Source organism: Apostichopus japonicus, chromosome 7 (genome assembly GCF_037975245.1).
Source record: "Apostichopus japonicus isolate 1M-3 chromosome 7, ASM3797524v1, whole genome shotgun sequence".
Classification (NCBI taxonomy): domain Eukaryota; kingdom Metazoa; phylum Echinodermata; class Holothuroidea; order Aspidochirotida; family Stichopodidae; genus Apostichopus; species Apostichopus japonicus.
The window spans coordinates 24,044,687-24,061,170 of NC_092567.1; the positions used below are offsets into that span (position 1 = coordinate 24,044,687).

General features: G+C 37.2%; 2 protein-coding genes across 4 annotated transcripts in view; one reads left to right on the forward strand and one right to left on the reverse strand.

The window, feature by feature from the left end:
• The window catches only part of LOC139969827 (uncharacterized), a 7,861-nt gene extending 649 nt beyond the window's left edge, over positions 1-7,212 (forward strand). For all 3 annotated transcript variants that reach the window (XM_071975124.1, XM_071975126.1, XM_071975125.1), the window contains exons 2-7: positions 499-587; positions 798-922; positions 1,227-1,341; positions 1,929-2,062; positions 2,981-3,057; positions 3,666-7,212. In XM_071975124.1, coding sequence (XP_071831225.1) covers positions 499-587; positions 798-922; positions 1,227-1,341; positions 1,929-2,062; positions 2,981-3,057; positions 3,666-3,763 — 638 coding nt within the window. In that variant the 3' untranslated portion in view covers positions 3,764-7,212. The remainder of the gene's footprint in view (positions 1-498; positions 588-797; positions 923-1,226; positions 1,342-1,928; positions 2,063-2,980; positions 3,058-3,665) is intronic.
• Positions 5,858-16,484, reverse strand: part of LOC139969817 (importin-7-like) — a 25,673-nt gene continuing 15,046 nt past the window's right edge. Inside the window, exons 17-25 of the mRNA XM_071975104.1 lie at positions 15,854-15,979; positions 15,296-15,393; positions 14,925-15,017; positions 13,645-13,865; positions 12,958-13,100; positions 12,145-12,278; positions 11,349-11,484; positions 9,785-9,901; positions 5,858-9,198 (exon numbers count right to left, since the gene is read on the reverse strand). Of these exons, the coding sequence (XP_071831205.1) occupies positions 9,113-9,198; positions 9,785-9,901; positions 11,349-11,484; positions 12,145-12,278; positions 12,958-13,100; positions 13,645-13,865; positions 14,925-15,017; positions 15,296-15,393; positions 15,854-15,979 (1,154 nt within the window). The 3' untranslated portion in view covers positions 5,858-9,112. The remainder of the gene's footprint in view (positions 9,199-9,784; positions 9,902-11,348; positions 11,485-12,144; positions 12,279-12,957; positions 13,101-13,644; positions 13,866-14,924; positions 15,018-15,295; positions 15,394-15,853; positions 15,980-16,484) is intronic.

Below are 16,484 nucleotides of genomic sequence, written 5' to 3' on the forward strand. Positions count from 1 at the left end.
AAACTGTTTTCACGTTGTTTTCCAAGAAGATTCTTCGTGATTGTGGAACTGGTATTTCTTGCTAGAGTATTGCTAAGTTCGGACACGCAACCCACAGTGTGGCGCTGGTAAAAATTGGTGGCGCTGTTGCTCTTTCAGTAATTATAACAGACTTCATAGATCTTCGTCATTTTATTGACAAATATGTAAGTAATTTCTTGCACACGGGTCATTTTGGAGAGAAAATAACTGTAGCTTCGTACTTTTTGGTGAAATTTGGCTCTTCCTGTAGGTTTTCATGGTGAAAATCGTGTATTTCTTAGGGTGCCCGAACTTCGCAGTATGGCGAACTTCGCAATACTGACTATACTAGCCTAGGCTCGGTTGCAAACTATGTCCTAAGTAGTAATGTGTATTTTACTTTCGGCCTATAACCTGGTTGTCAGGTAACCTTATTTAAATATTAACAATTCAAGTTGATGCCAAATCTCTTAATGATATTTGCTTGTTTTTCTTCAGCATTTCCAAACATGGCAGACGAATTTGCTCGAGATACAACAAAAGCAGAAGCTGAACATATCATAAAAGATGAAGCTCTAGCAGAAGAGGTTTGTTTTCTAAATTAAACCAAAGTAGGATGAAAACTGTATTGCAAATAATTCTTGGTGTAAAGTTAGAGGTTTGATAGATATTTGTACTGACAGTTAGAATAATGTTAGCCTCATTATACAAATAAATTAAGATCCAATAAACAAATTTATGCTGGAAGACGATGATGTGTTATTTTAATGTTTTTTTTTAACCTTTGATTTTGGCAGGAACTTTTAGCAGAATTAGAGAACGGTGATATTCCACCTCACATCAGGGAGGCTAGATTAGATCAGCTGAAACAAGAAGCTCAACAATTTGAACAGCGGTCTGAGAAGGGCTATGGAACTTACTCGTGAGTTTCATCAAGGATACACTTTTGTTATAAATCTGTTAAGCATTTTGTATTAATAACACCATTCTTTGCAAAGTTGCATAGGCTGTCTAGCTAGGTTGGGTGTAAACCTCATTATTGACCTAAATTCACTGTGGGTGTGAGTAAGACTGGTATGAGCATTTAGTAAGTTCAGATGCCCTATGGTCTTTTAATTCAAATGCAATGAAGAACAAATTAAAGATTTCAGAAAGTTGTACTTCAATTTATCCAATTAGTGGGAAAGTTTTTTTTTAAAAATCTCATTTCATATTCTCTCATGCAGGGAAATTGAGAAAGAACCGGAAGTGTTTGACATCACAAGATCGGAGGAAAAAGTTGTGATTCATTTCTTCCACCCTGACTTTAGGAGATGCAATATTATCGACAAACATTTAAAGGTACGCTAGCAGTTATATTTTCAAGACTTCTCTCATGTCTAAAACAGAAAAATATAATGAAAACCATAATCTTTTATTAATAAAATCAATGAAACTGCACAAAATGATTTCTATAGGGATTGTGAAGAATAATTATAAGTGTAGTGGCCATCCCCTTCATTCTAAGCTAACTGCTCTGTACAATTACACAAAGTATAATTTCATAAATCCTGAATACTTTTGTCCAAAAAGCCATTTATATACAGAGCTGCTCTTCTTGCTTATCCAGTTTGTAATATTAGAGCCTTTGTTTATACATACAGTATCTTTCAACATTTTTGCTTCAATTTTGATTATGTCTAACAAAACTGCTTTTTAACTGACTATGACCTCTTTCCTAAATTTTTAATTGCTTTTCATTTCCTTTCTTAATTTGTTACTTCTAACCTTCCTGTGAATTAAATAAAAAAATTCTGAAATTTATGCTGGAATAAACTATAGTTACTCTACTCAATACTTTACCATCCAATTTAATCAGTATCATTGGCATCACATTGCCATGCCACGATTGAAAGCTCATATCATCTCACCTAATCTGACTTTTTCAGGTCCTAGCAGAAAAACATTTTAATGCCAAATTTGCTAAAATGAATGTTGAGAAATGCGACTTTTTGGTGAAGAAACTGAAGATCCAAGTACTGCCAGCCATTCTCTGCTTCAAGGAAGGAATAAATGTCGACAGGTAGATCAAGCATTGTTACTCTCATAGATTTGTATTGCGTCTTGTTCTGTGGGCATGTTTGGGTTCTAAGTTAAGATATTGCTAGATAGTACATATTTGTGCTTAAATCCTTGTGATGGTACATATACCAAGGGGAAGTCTACTTGCCCTCAGATCTTTATGGTTGCACTCATACTAACAGCCACACAGACTAAGACTGGCTGTCAGTCGATGACATGGAGATGGATTGCTTGATACTTCTGATAAAATATATGCATCATATATCTCAAAAAGGAAAGCTTGGCAGGACCTCATATTTAGTATGTAGAAGTACCACATTGAGTTAAAGAAACCTGTTGTTTTTGGTGGAGGTGAAAGGTCATTTGGGGTCTTCAGAGGCCAAATCGTGAAACCCTTGTAAACATGTACACCCTCACCATACATTACATCAGATTCATAAAGAAAACTGCTTGTTACATCTTTGAAACCACAATGCATTTTTGCATTCTGGTTATGAATTCCTATCCAAGAAACTTGTTATTCTTCACTACTTACTAACAGGATAAAATTAAGCGATGCAGCATTACTTTGAATGTCATCTTTCTGTAATGTCAGATTTAGCTTGGATAGGCTCTGTTATGAATTAGTGCTGCCATAATAGGAAGTCAGATATGCACAGAGTGTCAATAATAAACACTTTTCTAAATCTGGAGGTAAGACAGGTGTCCCCCAACTTTATGGAATTCTTGATCAGTTATTTTTCAACTCCCAAATCTAAACCATCAATTCTCAAACATATTTGTGGACCCTGATTTTAGACCATAGCTCAAAGAACTTTGAAAAATCAACTGTAAGGGTTTGGACCATTCCTGTGGATTGTGGCAAGAATACTGGATAAATTCATTCTGAATATTAACCTGCGGTGTTTTACTTCCTCAGGGTTGTCGGATTTGAGGAGCTGGGTAATACAGACAATTTTGATATCTCTGTATTGGAGAGGAGACTGGCAAAATCAGGTAATGTTTTAACTTTGGTCAACCAGTTTTTGTAGAAGAATGTGTGTGAGGGTGTGTGTGTGGGGGGGGGGGGGGGAGGGGGTTGACAGGTAGAATAGGAGAGGAGTTTTGAAATATGCCAAGTTTGACATGAGCATGTCATAAGTGCATACAGTCTGCTGTGACTGACAGTTATAGGTTCACGTGTTAGGGTAATACGGCACTTTTTGGATTAATGCATCGTTTTATTGTTCTAGTGGCAGGCATGAGCTTTTTCTGCGGATTCGCGGAATATCCGTGATTTCTCTTCTACCTCGGGGACAAAAATTATTATCTTAACACACTGTAGCATACGCAAACTGGAGCCTATACCGCAATTTTTGCAAAGTTCCATGATTTTTTTTTACACCAGGCTCATCACTGTAGTGGAGAGTCATCTGCACATGATGTGTCAGAGCTACATATATCTTCCATATAAAAAAAATGTAGTTTATGGACAAGGTCAGCAGTATTTACAGACTGACGGTCCACAAACTATGGGGTGTTAGTATCCCAAGGTTTGGTGGGTCACAGAATTGTACCAGAAAGAAAATGTATAACCCTTCAACTCACTTCTTCTTCTTCAACAGGTGTTCTCAATTTACCCGATGTCCGAGCAGAGGGAAAGACTATTTTTGGTTTTACTAAAACAAGAAACGGTTCCAGCAGCAGCAGTGATGAAGATTGAAGCAAGTTGAGGAGCCAGATGTCAAATGTCTCTCTACATGCAGATAGACTCGGGTCAGATAACATTGTTATGTTTCGAGTCGCTCATATGGCAACAAGGACTGTTTCAAACCTCCCAACCAATACATTTGTTAGTTTATTGAAACAGACATTCATAGTTAGGCCCAGTAGACCCATAGCATGTATACTAGCAGGTATGTCAAGCCCTAGACTATGTATAAGTACTATGATAGAGATGTTGTTCAGTCTAAGTCATGTCAAAGGTCATAAGTATTTCCCCCAAAATATACTAGAAAGTAAAAAAATGGTCACCCATGTTAAAATGTCAACAAACATTTTACTGCCAACCCAACAGCGTTTGTTCTTCTGTATTTTTAATTGTCAATGTGAAGACTCATTTATGTTTGGAAATAAATAGTAGGGTCGTAGTACTCTTGAAAATGTCTCGCAAATTTAAGCATTCTAAATTTGTGGGCAATATTGATGATCTTTGACATTGAGTCTAGTGGAAAACTAACTGCACCAGTTTCGAAATAGAAGATAAAAAGTGTATGCTTCATAGGTACAGGTTCTCTTGTGAATCTCGGAGGTTGAATTACAGGTCTGTACATGAAATGGAGTAATTCACCCTGTATTGTATAGCAAAATCACTTAAGTGATACGCGACCATTGGTCAGATAGTTGTCTGTATTACATATATAGACATTATAGACATACTGAATATCAGGGCACAGATATGTGCCAATGAAAATAAATATTACAATATTAATATCAAAATTGAAGAGATTTCCTGTTTTCTAAAAATGCAGCAGTACCATTCCATTTGATGGTGCAATTTAATATTTTTAACTTTGTAATATTTTCGGATGGTTTTTATGTATTCTTCAATTTAAGGATCTTTATGACATTTTATATTTAATATGGTTTTTGTTTTATTTTATTATAATTCTTTGTTGAGTACGGACTTGTTTCTCTATGCTCCCTACTATTGATGTGGTTTTTAATAAATTATCTTCTATATAATCTGTATTAACCCTAGTGATAGTACTTGTTACGTTGTTGCAACTATTTAGTCTCATACAGCTTTTCACCACTAAACTTAGGGCTAAGAGATGTGGCCATCAATCATGTTTTTGTGTTTGAACAATTATATCATGCTTTCTTCCTTAATGGTGATGTATAGTGATGCATACTAAATGTGTCCTTTAAGTTTGCATATCAACCGTGAAAACACATATTTTTTTAATATCACAAAGACCTTTAGTGAACCGCTGGGATGGTATATATTCATTGCAAACACAGGACAATCCTGATTAATATGGGGGGTGTATTGTAACCCTAATGTAAGGCTAAAGGTTAACATATATAATATCCAGCATGGTTCTTTTACTTTATGACAAAACTGAGCAGAGAAATCTGTAGAATGGCACAAAACGTGTCTTCATAAATACTGCAACTATTGTATGATGCCTAATCTAAGGCATGCTAACTATTGTAGATGTTTGTGGGGGGATGTGTGTGTGTTGTGGGGGGGGATGTGTGTTGTTGGGGGGAGTGTGTTGTGGGGGGGGGGAGTTAGAGATACAGAGATATAATACCTATGTAAATGGTGATATGAAGATATGTACTACTGACTCTCAATACAAGAAAAAATACATGGATACACCAGGGAGCTGATAGCAGTTCTCTGGACAAAATGTATTTTGCCCTTGTGGATCAACGTATTTATCAACAATCTACGCCAATGGATTCGAACTGTGAAGAAAAGTTTAAGAGGTTTGTACCCGACTTGTAGTATGAGTATGAGTTTCCCTTGCTATGAATACGATATAAGTATAGCACTCTTAGCTGGAGTATGGGTACTTAAGTTTGCATTAGTTACTACACTTCTATGGAGTACATAGCTGAGTACCAATGCAGATAACTGCTGGACTATAATTACGAGACTGGACTCACTACAAGTCGGGCATAGACAAATTCTACCTTTGTTATGTCCGTTTGGCTAAGCTGTACCTGTCAAAAAAGGGGAATAATCAAAGTTTAACAGATTATTTTTTAAGCAGAATATACAAAATGAGAAAGAAATATGTAATACTACATGGGTAATACAAGTTGTCTTTAATACATAATTCATGAGATATTAAACATACATTATTATAAGTAGAATAGGCTACGACAAAAAAAAACCAATGAAGGAAATTTATTTATCAAAAGAGAAAAACCCACGATGAACATGCGCAGGTGTTCATTTATATTAAATGAAAAAGAAACACACAATAATACTGCACTGCACATGCTCGGAGAGATCAACTTATTGGCATGCAATGCGATGCTCTGGGGAAATATTAGAGAAAATAAATTTATCATCTGATTCTCGAAGAGAAACGAAGGGGAAAAAAAATACCGGAAACCAAAAGGGCAAACAAGCTTATTAGACTTGATTGTCCATATCTCTTTTTTGTGACTTTTGTCAAAATTTTAATAACTCTTTACAAACTTTTACTTTACATTATCAGATAAAAGGCTTCCAGTATGAAATGGTGAAATTTGTATATTTTCTTTTGCTCAGTACACACTGAAGTTCATGCCCCATTAAATTTGCATAATTTTACGACATTGAATTGCAGTATATCTCACTTTGAGTGAAGACACATTTCCAAATATGGGAAAAGAAAAACCTTAAAATTGTCTTTGACAGACATTGACCATTTGGGATTGCCAAACTTTCAATCCCCTGACCCGCTGAAAAAAATCTGCATTTTTCTGTTGTCAAAAAGTTAAATGCTTTTGGCCAGCCAAATCTTCATATATCACTCCAGGTTTTCAGACTTGGTCTGACATTAAAAAGTCCCATTTGTGCAGAAATTTTCCGAAAATATCATCTACAAATATTGCGATTATCAATATTTGATCCGGTCTCCAATTTTGTTTATGAATGTTTTCTTCTTGTTCTAAGCAAAGCAGCATGATCGTGTTTGAATGGTGAAGTACACAGAGACAATACAAACATTTTACCCTTTGGGTTATCGATTCATACCACACATTGACACCAACTTAATATTTCGGACCACTTCAACCCTGTGATAACTCAACATTGAGGAAAAAACAGCAAAGAGGGGGTGGTGGGGGGTCCAATGGCAGATTTTAAGAGCAATTATATTCAAGTCAATTGTACAAAGTAGGGGGCAGATCCAAGGAGTGGCAAAAAGCCCTATTCTTAAAGCTTTTAGCTGCAAACATACTTTTTGCTAAAACACAAGGTTCAAGTTTTCACTCCTTACATGTTTCTGGATGTCTTCTTATGCAGTGCTATTTTCTAAGCTAACTATTACCTGTTATGATTGTTGTATTATTGCAGAGCGCCACCATTTATTGTCACACTGGAGGCACTGCTCTCTTGGCTTTGTGCATGGATTTACGTGAACAATAAAAAGATTTAGCTGCTTAAAATGACTCTTGTTTGGCTCGTTATTTAACAATTTTCGTCATTTAATTTAAAGTAGCTTATTAAGATATTACCCTTGACCTTTTGTTAGTAGCACGACTGAACCCAAACACTAGGGCCTGTCTGGTCCCTGTGACAAAATGAACTCTGAAACATCTCCAGACCACCTGGTTTGACCTAGATACTAAAATTAGATGCAGCAATTATTAATCTCAATCCCAGGGAATGTTTTATGACGTATCATTTCCTGTGCATATTTGGCAGATTGATAAACAAGTGCAAAGATATGTAGACGTTTCATGCACAGAAAACCACAGTATTTTATCAGAGACAAGAATCACAGCCTTCAAATCCGCAACTTATTCCCTGAATCCATATTTATAGTTCAGCGTTACTTTCCAAACAGTCCTGCATCGAATGCCTCCCTCTCTTATCCTACCTTCTCATCAGTTGCATAATAAATACTAACAGTCCTCAAACACCATGACCCCCTTGTAACCTTTCCCATCCATTGCATCATAAATAACAGCCTCGACTGATGTTAAAGCAGCCCTTTGCGTGTTTGGTCTGCAATTTCTCGAAAACCTGCAGAGTAATTACAAACGTGCTGGATTCAAATTGAACACAGGATCACACCCTCAATGAAATGTTTTCGTCCTTAAGACGGATGAAGGTACACGAACAATTGATTAACACATTTGATTTAATCCTCGATATTTCAACGTCCAGAATTAATTGCAAGTAAGAAGCAGAACGTTCAATGTTTGTGACCTTTTTATTTCAATATTTGAAATCTTGACTAGTCGAACTAATTGACCTTCTTCGAGCAGCTGCTTCATATCGTCAATGACTTTACATCTACAATTTTGTTTATTTGTTATTTTGAGTGTTTTTGTTTAGGTTTTGTTGCTTTTTATTTTGCGACTATTTTATCTGCACACATCCGCTTATTTATTTGTCAATTGTGGGGGGATATTTTGCCCTTTTCATCTGAGACACAGAATTATTCCCTTGATGCTTTGTCCCTGAAGTGGACCTTTGATCTTATAAGTTCTGCAAACCACAGACAAAACTGAAGCTGAATTTGATGTAGAAATTGTTTGTAGACTGCAGCAATATACTGAATAGCATACATATCACACAATTTCCTCTGGTTTCCATAAGTTAATGTGTTAGAGGCAGACCTCTTAAATATAAATTCCAAAATATAAAGGATAGTATTTCTTCTTTTACATTTAGCTATGCATCTCGCATAATTTTAACAATTCACGTCGGATTAGTACTCTTTAACTTTTACCTGAGATGTCATTCAAAGTCCTACCAGGGAGTAGGGTCACAAAGACTTCTGGCAGAAATGGATTTCTATAAAATCTTCCAAACTGGTCACCTTTGAGGTGTTTAGCACTGATCAAGAGTCACCTTGGAAACATGATAGGATCTGGTATAAACATTATACACCCGACTTATCTAAAACTGCTCTACCACGACCAGGGCAGCGTTAAACCGAAAAAAATGCTGCCACCACCAGTGAGAGTGTGTCCAGGTGTGGGGAGGGGGCACAGAGAGAGAGGGGTTGTGGGGGAAGGGGGCAGTATTCTTCACACCCATACTCCTCTGCAATCTTTCAACATAGCTTTTAAATTAAGGCACATATTAACTTGCTTCTTAGTTTCCTTAGGCTTTACTTCCACTGTAACAACACTTTCCACTGACGGGCCTCAGTGTTATGTGACCTACACGTTTTGAACTTGACCAAAGATCTCTCTCTTAGACGGTACATCTTCCTAGTTCTAACGTCTGCATTCAACGAGCTAACCTTGCACATAGTACGAGCACTCTTACTGCTGCTTTGGAGCATGCTGTCCGGGCAAAAGTCACACTACTTCCCAGGGTCAAAGTAGAGCTTCAAAACGGCGCCCCAAAGTTGAAGGTCTGGGGTACCGAGGTGGTCTGAAAGTTATATCCTCCTGCTTTCTCAATCATTTTAGATTCTAGAAAAAAAAAAAAAGGCAAAACAAAACATGACAGTGGATATTTGATAAACTTCTGTGAAACAAAATTTTATGATAAAACACCATGGGTAGTCATCATGAAATTAAAAATGAACAGGACCAGAAATAATTCTAGAAAATGGTTTAAAAGAGACCCTTCAGGGCCTGCAAAGGATATCCTGCAGAGCATAACTGACAAATGTAAGCCTGGGGAAAAAAACACCATGACACTGTCAACAAGCCTCTGTTACATAACAGAAAAAAAATACAACAAACTTGACCTGTTCAATGTTCTATGACTTGAATCACAGATGATTGTGCAATATGTAAGAGATGGATAATGGCAGTAAAAATTGAAAAGGCGAAATAAACTAAAATTTAACAAGAGTTAACAACAACTAAATAAACTATTAAACTAAAACGATTTATCTAAGAATAAACTAAAATAAACTATAATTTAACAAGAATTAACAACAACTAAATAAACTATTAAACTAAAACGATCTATCTAAGAATAAACTAAAATAAACTAAAAATCAAAGTAAAATTCCTTGCTTATTAAAAAAAAAATAAAAATAAAACTAACCTGCGACAGCTTTCCTCTGGTCAGCCATGACTATGACCTCCTGCACCTCTTTCTGCTGTTCCAGTGATAAGTGTTCTGTCAGCGCCTGATACCACTGCGGTTCAGCCGATTGAAGAGCTGTGAATTATTAAAAAAGTAGTAAATCGGTCATTTTCTGATAAAAACAAACAAACAATGTGACTTTAACAGGAATGTCAAAATCTGTCTCTATAATATCTTGTTCCTAACTCATATATGGCTGGTTCATTATTCCTTGTTTTGCTAGATATATTCTTTGTTATCATCAAGGCAAAGAATCACAGCAGGTATTTGTGATGAATTCTTGTTATTATAGAAAAGTTTTTCCTCTTATAATTTTGACGCAATCTCCTTGGCATGGGAATCATCTGATTAAGATTTGGTAGGCTTTAGGCTTACTCCTCATGACTTTGATCCTATTTTGTTTAAAGAGTGTTATCTGCCTTTTTGGAAATGATTTGTTCTGTCCAGAGAAAAATTTGCAGCTAAGTTGCAATGAAGATAGCATTGATGCCCTTTATCATAGCATTGATGCCCTGCAGCATGGCAGTGATACCTTGTATCTTGGCATTCATGCCCTATATCATGGCATGATGCCCTTCAGCATGGTAGTGATGCCTTGTATCTTGGCATTCATGCCCTATAGCATGCCATGATGCCCTTCAGCATGGCAGTGATGCCTTGTATCTTGGCATTCATGCCCTATAGCATGGCATGATGCCCTTCAGCATGGCAGTGATGCCTTGTATCTTGGCATTCATGCCCTATAGCATGCCATGATGCCCTTCAGCATGGCAGTGATGCCTTGTATCTTGGCATTCATGCCCTATAGCATGCCATGATGCCCTTCAGCATGGCAGTGATGCCTTGTATCTTGGCATTCATGCCCTATAGCATGCCATGATGCCCTTCAGCATGGCAGTGATGCCTTGTATCTTGGCATTCATGCCCTATAGCATGCCATGATGCCCTTCAGCATGGCAGTGATGCCTTGTATCTTGGCATTCATGCCCTATAGCATGCCATGATGCCCTTCAGCATGGCAGTGATGCCTTGTATCTTGGCATTCATGCCCTATAGCATGCCATGATGCCCTTCAGCATGGCAGTGATGCCTTGTATCTTGGCATTCATGCCCTATAGCATGCCATGATGCCCCTATATCATCACATCCTGTATAAGACTAAACATTTGTGCTCTACATCATGACATTCACAGTCCTCCCCTGCTCCTTCCCAGACAGGCATTGAAGCCCTATAACAATAGCCCTATAACAATGGGATTTGTGCAGTAGCCCTATAACAATGGGATTAGTGCTGTAGCCCTATAACAAATGGGATTAGTGCTTTCCAGGCAGGCATTGTAGCCCTATAACAATGTGATTAGTGCAGTGTGCTACAGCCTGGTGTACATGATCACTGATAAATTAACTCAAGACTAAATCTATGGCCTCTCAGGTTAGTGAATTCCAGTCTATGTCAATCGACCAAGTAATAAATCAATGAATCATTTCAGTTTTAATTCTTGATTGCCTGAGGACTACTTACTTTGTAAGGTGTGTTTGAATGTGACATACTCGTCTTCAATATATTCATCCTCATCTATTATTGTATTGAATCCTTCTAGAGCCGTCTCTTCGTAGGCTTCGTATTCATCATCATCCTCGTCATCTACATCCTTGGCCTGAAGTGAAAAATATTGAAACCATGAAACCCTTCAAAATGTTGAAATCATGAAACCCTTCAAAATATTGAAACCCTTCAAAATATTGAAATCATGAAACCCTTCAAAATATTGAAACCATGAAACTCTTCAAAACATTAAAATTATGAAACCCTTCATTCCATTAATTTCATGGCAGCCAAAAGAAGCTGTGATGTAGGCAATATTTCAACCTTTAACAGAAGCTACAATATGTTGAGCAGTTCTTTCATGAGTGTGTAAATCACACAGTAGACACTCTATGTACGTTTGTATGTATGTGTATGCATGTATGTATGTATGTATGTATGTATGTATGTATGTATGTATGTATGTATGTATGTATGTATGTATGTATGTACGTATTTACAAGAAGATGGACCAATCGTGGACATCATACTACGCACATGTCATATAACATAGTGAACAGTAGTTCCTTCTCTAATGCTTACATGTGAATTCTCGGTGATACCATTAAAGGATTGCTCAAACAACTACAACAAGAACAACTACAAGAACAATTTTTTTTATTCAAACATAAATAGTTCTGTTTCCTTGTGTAGGTTTTATTTTACTTCAAAAAGTCAAACAGAAAGATGAAAATGAAATTTAATGATGAAGAATGAAGTAAGATATCCTTACAAATTTCTCGAGTTGGGCTAAGTAATCTGCTGCTTGATCTTCCACGTCACTTTCATCGCTCTCTAAAACATCTACGTCATCTTCATCATCATCCTCATCACTGTCATCATCCTCCTCCTCGTTACTTGCTCGGACTGAGTAAAAAAAGAAGAGTTATCCAGGATGAGATATTCATTTGATTGATCACAATTCAAGAGAACAATGAAGAGAAAATCTTTAATGGATAGTAAACAGAAACTTGTCACATAAATAATATATATATATATGTATTTATATATATATATTTATATATATGTACATATATATAAATATATATATACATATATGATAGCAATACGTAGCAGGGAAGGGAATAAAAGGCTACTGCAAATTTAAAGTAAAACAGCATAAAATTAATGGGGAAGGGGAGGGGGTGTGTTATGAAAGATTGTGCTCTTTGCTAGATATTAACAGTATTGCTATTAAGTGGCTATTGGGATAAACATTTTGTGATTTCATCGTAACCCGGGAGGGTAAGGGAATGGAAGGGGGGACAATGAGGAAATCTTTTAGGTTCAATTTTGTTGATTATGCTTAAAGGTTCACCTGTAGGGTGTGACACGAAGGTAGTATGTACCAGTTGGGAGTTTTGTTTTATGCTGCTGTACACATTATCAGCAACTTTGCATCAATCATGGTTCAGGGCAGTCTTTAATAGAGAACTTTTTAACCACAGAGACAATTTTTCTAACACAGTAAGAGAAAACCATTTCTCCACCAGACTACAACAGTCACAGAGAAACTAATCAACCTTGGGTATAATACAAAACTCACATTCATATGCTCTCTTCAAGCCGGTAAAGAGCAGCAACAAGGCAGGAATAAGCTGTTTAGAGTGTTCCGAGACCACTTCTGGCTTCTCTGGTAAAGTCATCAGACGACACAAACCAAACACACACATCTTTCTGTCATGGAGGCTGTGATGACAATATGACCATGTAAATATCATAATATAGTTCTTGCAAAATATGTGCATCTACATGATTTTTACCATGGCAATATCCTGGAATAGTTGTAGAATGGTTTATTTATGCTCTTGTAACCATGAAAATAGCCTGGAATAGTTGTAGAATGGGGTATTTATGAGTCTTGTAACCATGGCAATATCCTGGAATAGTTTTTAGAATGATTTATTTGCTGCTCTTGTAACCATGAAAATAGCATGGAATAGTTGTAGAATGGGGTATCTCTGAGCTTGTAACCATGACAATATCATGGAATAGTCATAGAAAGGTGAATCTACCAGAATGTAACCACAACAGTATCATGGAATAGTATAGTAAATTGTATCTTTTAACTTTGCGACCTTGCCAATATCATGAAATAGTTTTAAACAGGTGTATCTTTAAACTTTGCGACCTTGGCTATATAATGAAATAGTTGTAGAAAAGTGTATCTCTCAGCTTGTAACCATGACAATGGTTTTAAAAGTTGTTATTAATCATAAGAAAGTGCCCTCACCCCAGGAAACAGTCTGTGTCGTGTAACCACTGCTGTACAAATTGTTTAGTGATTGGTTCGTCCGTCTGAGGAATCTTCATCGTATTCAACAGTTGGATGAGGTTGACCGGGTCAGTGTACAGTACAGCGATGATGACCTGAAGACACATCTGTCGTAGCTCTGTGTTCTTGACCTCTCGGGTCAACCTTGCAAGAACTATTTCTACGATTGAAGGGATTATCTAGAAAAGAACAGCAGAAACAAACAGATATAAAAGAAACTGTATGTAACAGCACTTAGCCTATACATGGATAAGGAGGAGAGATTGGGGGGGAGGGTGGTGGTGGGGGGGGGGGGCTATGAGAGAGGTGTATTTGAATGCTACCAATGATATGGTCTTACTGTGTTCACAACACTGTTAGCCATTTTAGTTGCTTCTCATATTGTCAAATCAACTTTTCCTCGTCACACACCGATTTGCAACCGAATTAAACACGATGCATTAGTGCCACATATAGTTGATGAACCTACATATTAGGTCACAGTCTATAAATCTTAATATCCTATCACCATAACAACTACATCAATAACAGATCAGTTGTATCCAGCCCCTATTTTTAATATACTTCCAATTTGTTGCTATGAAGCTGTGTTTGTCAACATGACATGGACCCAGGGTCCATAAGGCGGTCAGCAGAATATGAGATAAAGAATAATTCTTTGTTCTCATTCTCATAATCTACGTAAGGAGAAATGGAGACAGAGGACCCTGGTGAAATAATTTTTCTTGACACCTCTGATTGTTATAACCAGGTTTAGGGTCATTAATCATGTTAAGGGTCATAACCAGGTTTGGGATCATAACCAGGTTTAGGGTCATAACCAGGTTTGGGATCATAACCAGGTTAGGATCATAACCAGGTTTAGGGTCATTACCAGGTTTAGGGTCATAACCAGGTTTAGGGTCATAACCAGGTTTAGGGTCATAACCAGGTTTGGGATCATAACCAGGTTTGGGATCATAACCAGGTTAGGCTCATAACCAGTTTTAGGGTCATTATCAGGTTTAGGGTCATTACCAGGTCTAGGGTCATTATCAGGTCTAGGGTCATTATCAGGTTTAGGGTCATTATCAGGTTTAGGGTCATAACCAGGTTTAGGGTCATAACTAGGTTTAGGGTCATTGCAAGGAAGAAGTCAATTTGGAATCTGCTAGGATTGTACAATTTTAGAAACTGGAACACACCTGACTGCTTTCAGATATTCCTACAGGGTGAAATAGAGGTTAACTCTGACTTACGCTATTAATTTGACCTTTGAACTGCAACACGATGACTTCTAAGAGCTTAGCTGCATGACACTGGCAGTCTTCATCAGCTTCTGACGCTAAAATCTGAAGAAAAGAGGAAAAAATAACAAAGATCAACGGATACACTTGCAATGCTTCCTAAGGCGACGAAAAACAAAATGGGAATCAGGTTTCAGGGGGGAAAAAATGAGCAGCAAAGAGCTTTTCTTCTACAAAACAAGATCAATACAACCAGAATGCAAAACTGCATTGTGGTTTCGATGATGTAACATGAGCAGTTTTCTTCAGGAATCTGACATAATGAATAGTGAGGGTGTACATGATAAAAATGAGATAAAAAGTCCAATATCAAATTGTCTCACCTGCTTGCACATATTGTAAATGACTTCAAAATTCTTGGGGTTAGCCATGAAGGCAGGTGGGTCTACTGTTACAAAATTATGGAGTGCTGGCATCATTTCTGGAGGAAAGAAAAATATTGATTTCTTTTCAATTTTTGAAAATTTTACAGTAAATGAATGAAGAATGAACCAAAAAAGTTTTTTTTAGGCGGTGGCTAGTCTTCAAAAACTTCAAAATTCTTCTTTAATATCTGCTCTCCGGCAATTACCCTCGTCGAGACACCTGTGTTTTGAATCCCAGGTAGAGCACTTTTAGAAATTTTTGGTAAGCGAATTTGGGGGCATTGCCAATGATCTTTACAGATCTTTAAGTTGGTTCAGAGGGGATGGGGGGGGGGGGTGGGGGGAGCAGCATCCAAAAACTGATGGAAGGGACTAGGAGTTCACAAGAAGAGAAGGATGATTGGTCAAAGTAGTATAACGGCAGTAATATATCTATAAGAGTAGGAGTGATGTTGGGAAAAATTGGAACATTTTTAAATTATGCTACGTTTGTCACCGTGTACTCCTGGAACTTACCGATGAAATAGTCGAAACCGTCTTCTTCAAATGTTGCATACAACATTTGAAATACCTGCCAGAGTGGGGGTGATACGTGGGTACAGGTCATACTGAAGATAAGTGACAAAACTTCTTCATAAAAATCTGTTGAGAAAAAAGAAAAAATGTTGGTTTTTTATTACAAATAAAACATACAAAATATAACTAACTTTTCAACTGCATGTGAGGAAAGGAGTGGGGAAATGATAAAAGGAGGGAAGGGAAAGATGGAAGGTTGGGGGGGGGGAGAGTGATAGGGAGGGACGACATGGACCGGGTTAGGGATGACAGGATGGGAGTTTAGGTTGGGGCAGGGTGGTCTTGACCAGCAACACTCTTACATCAATATTGGTAAAACATATCTCTTAAAGGAATTGTCTGGTGGAAGATTTTGATACATTGTCCTTGTAGTTATTATTTTTCTCTTGTAAAAATTGTCCCCATTTGACGTTTTCTTCTTGTAGAAATCTGGTTTTCAAATTCACCAGTTTCTCACCAAAAGTACCGTTTGTTCGAACGCTTCAATATGGTGATTGACGTAGTGCTTGCAAATAGGCAAAACAGGCGACTTGAAGTTAGCACTCCCATTTCCGCAGCAAATAAACTCACG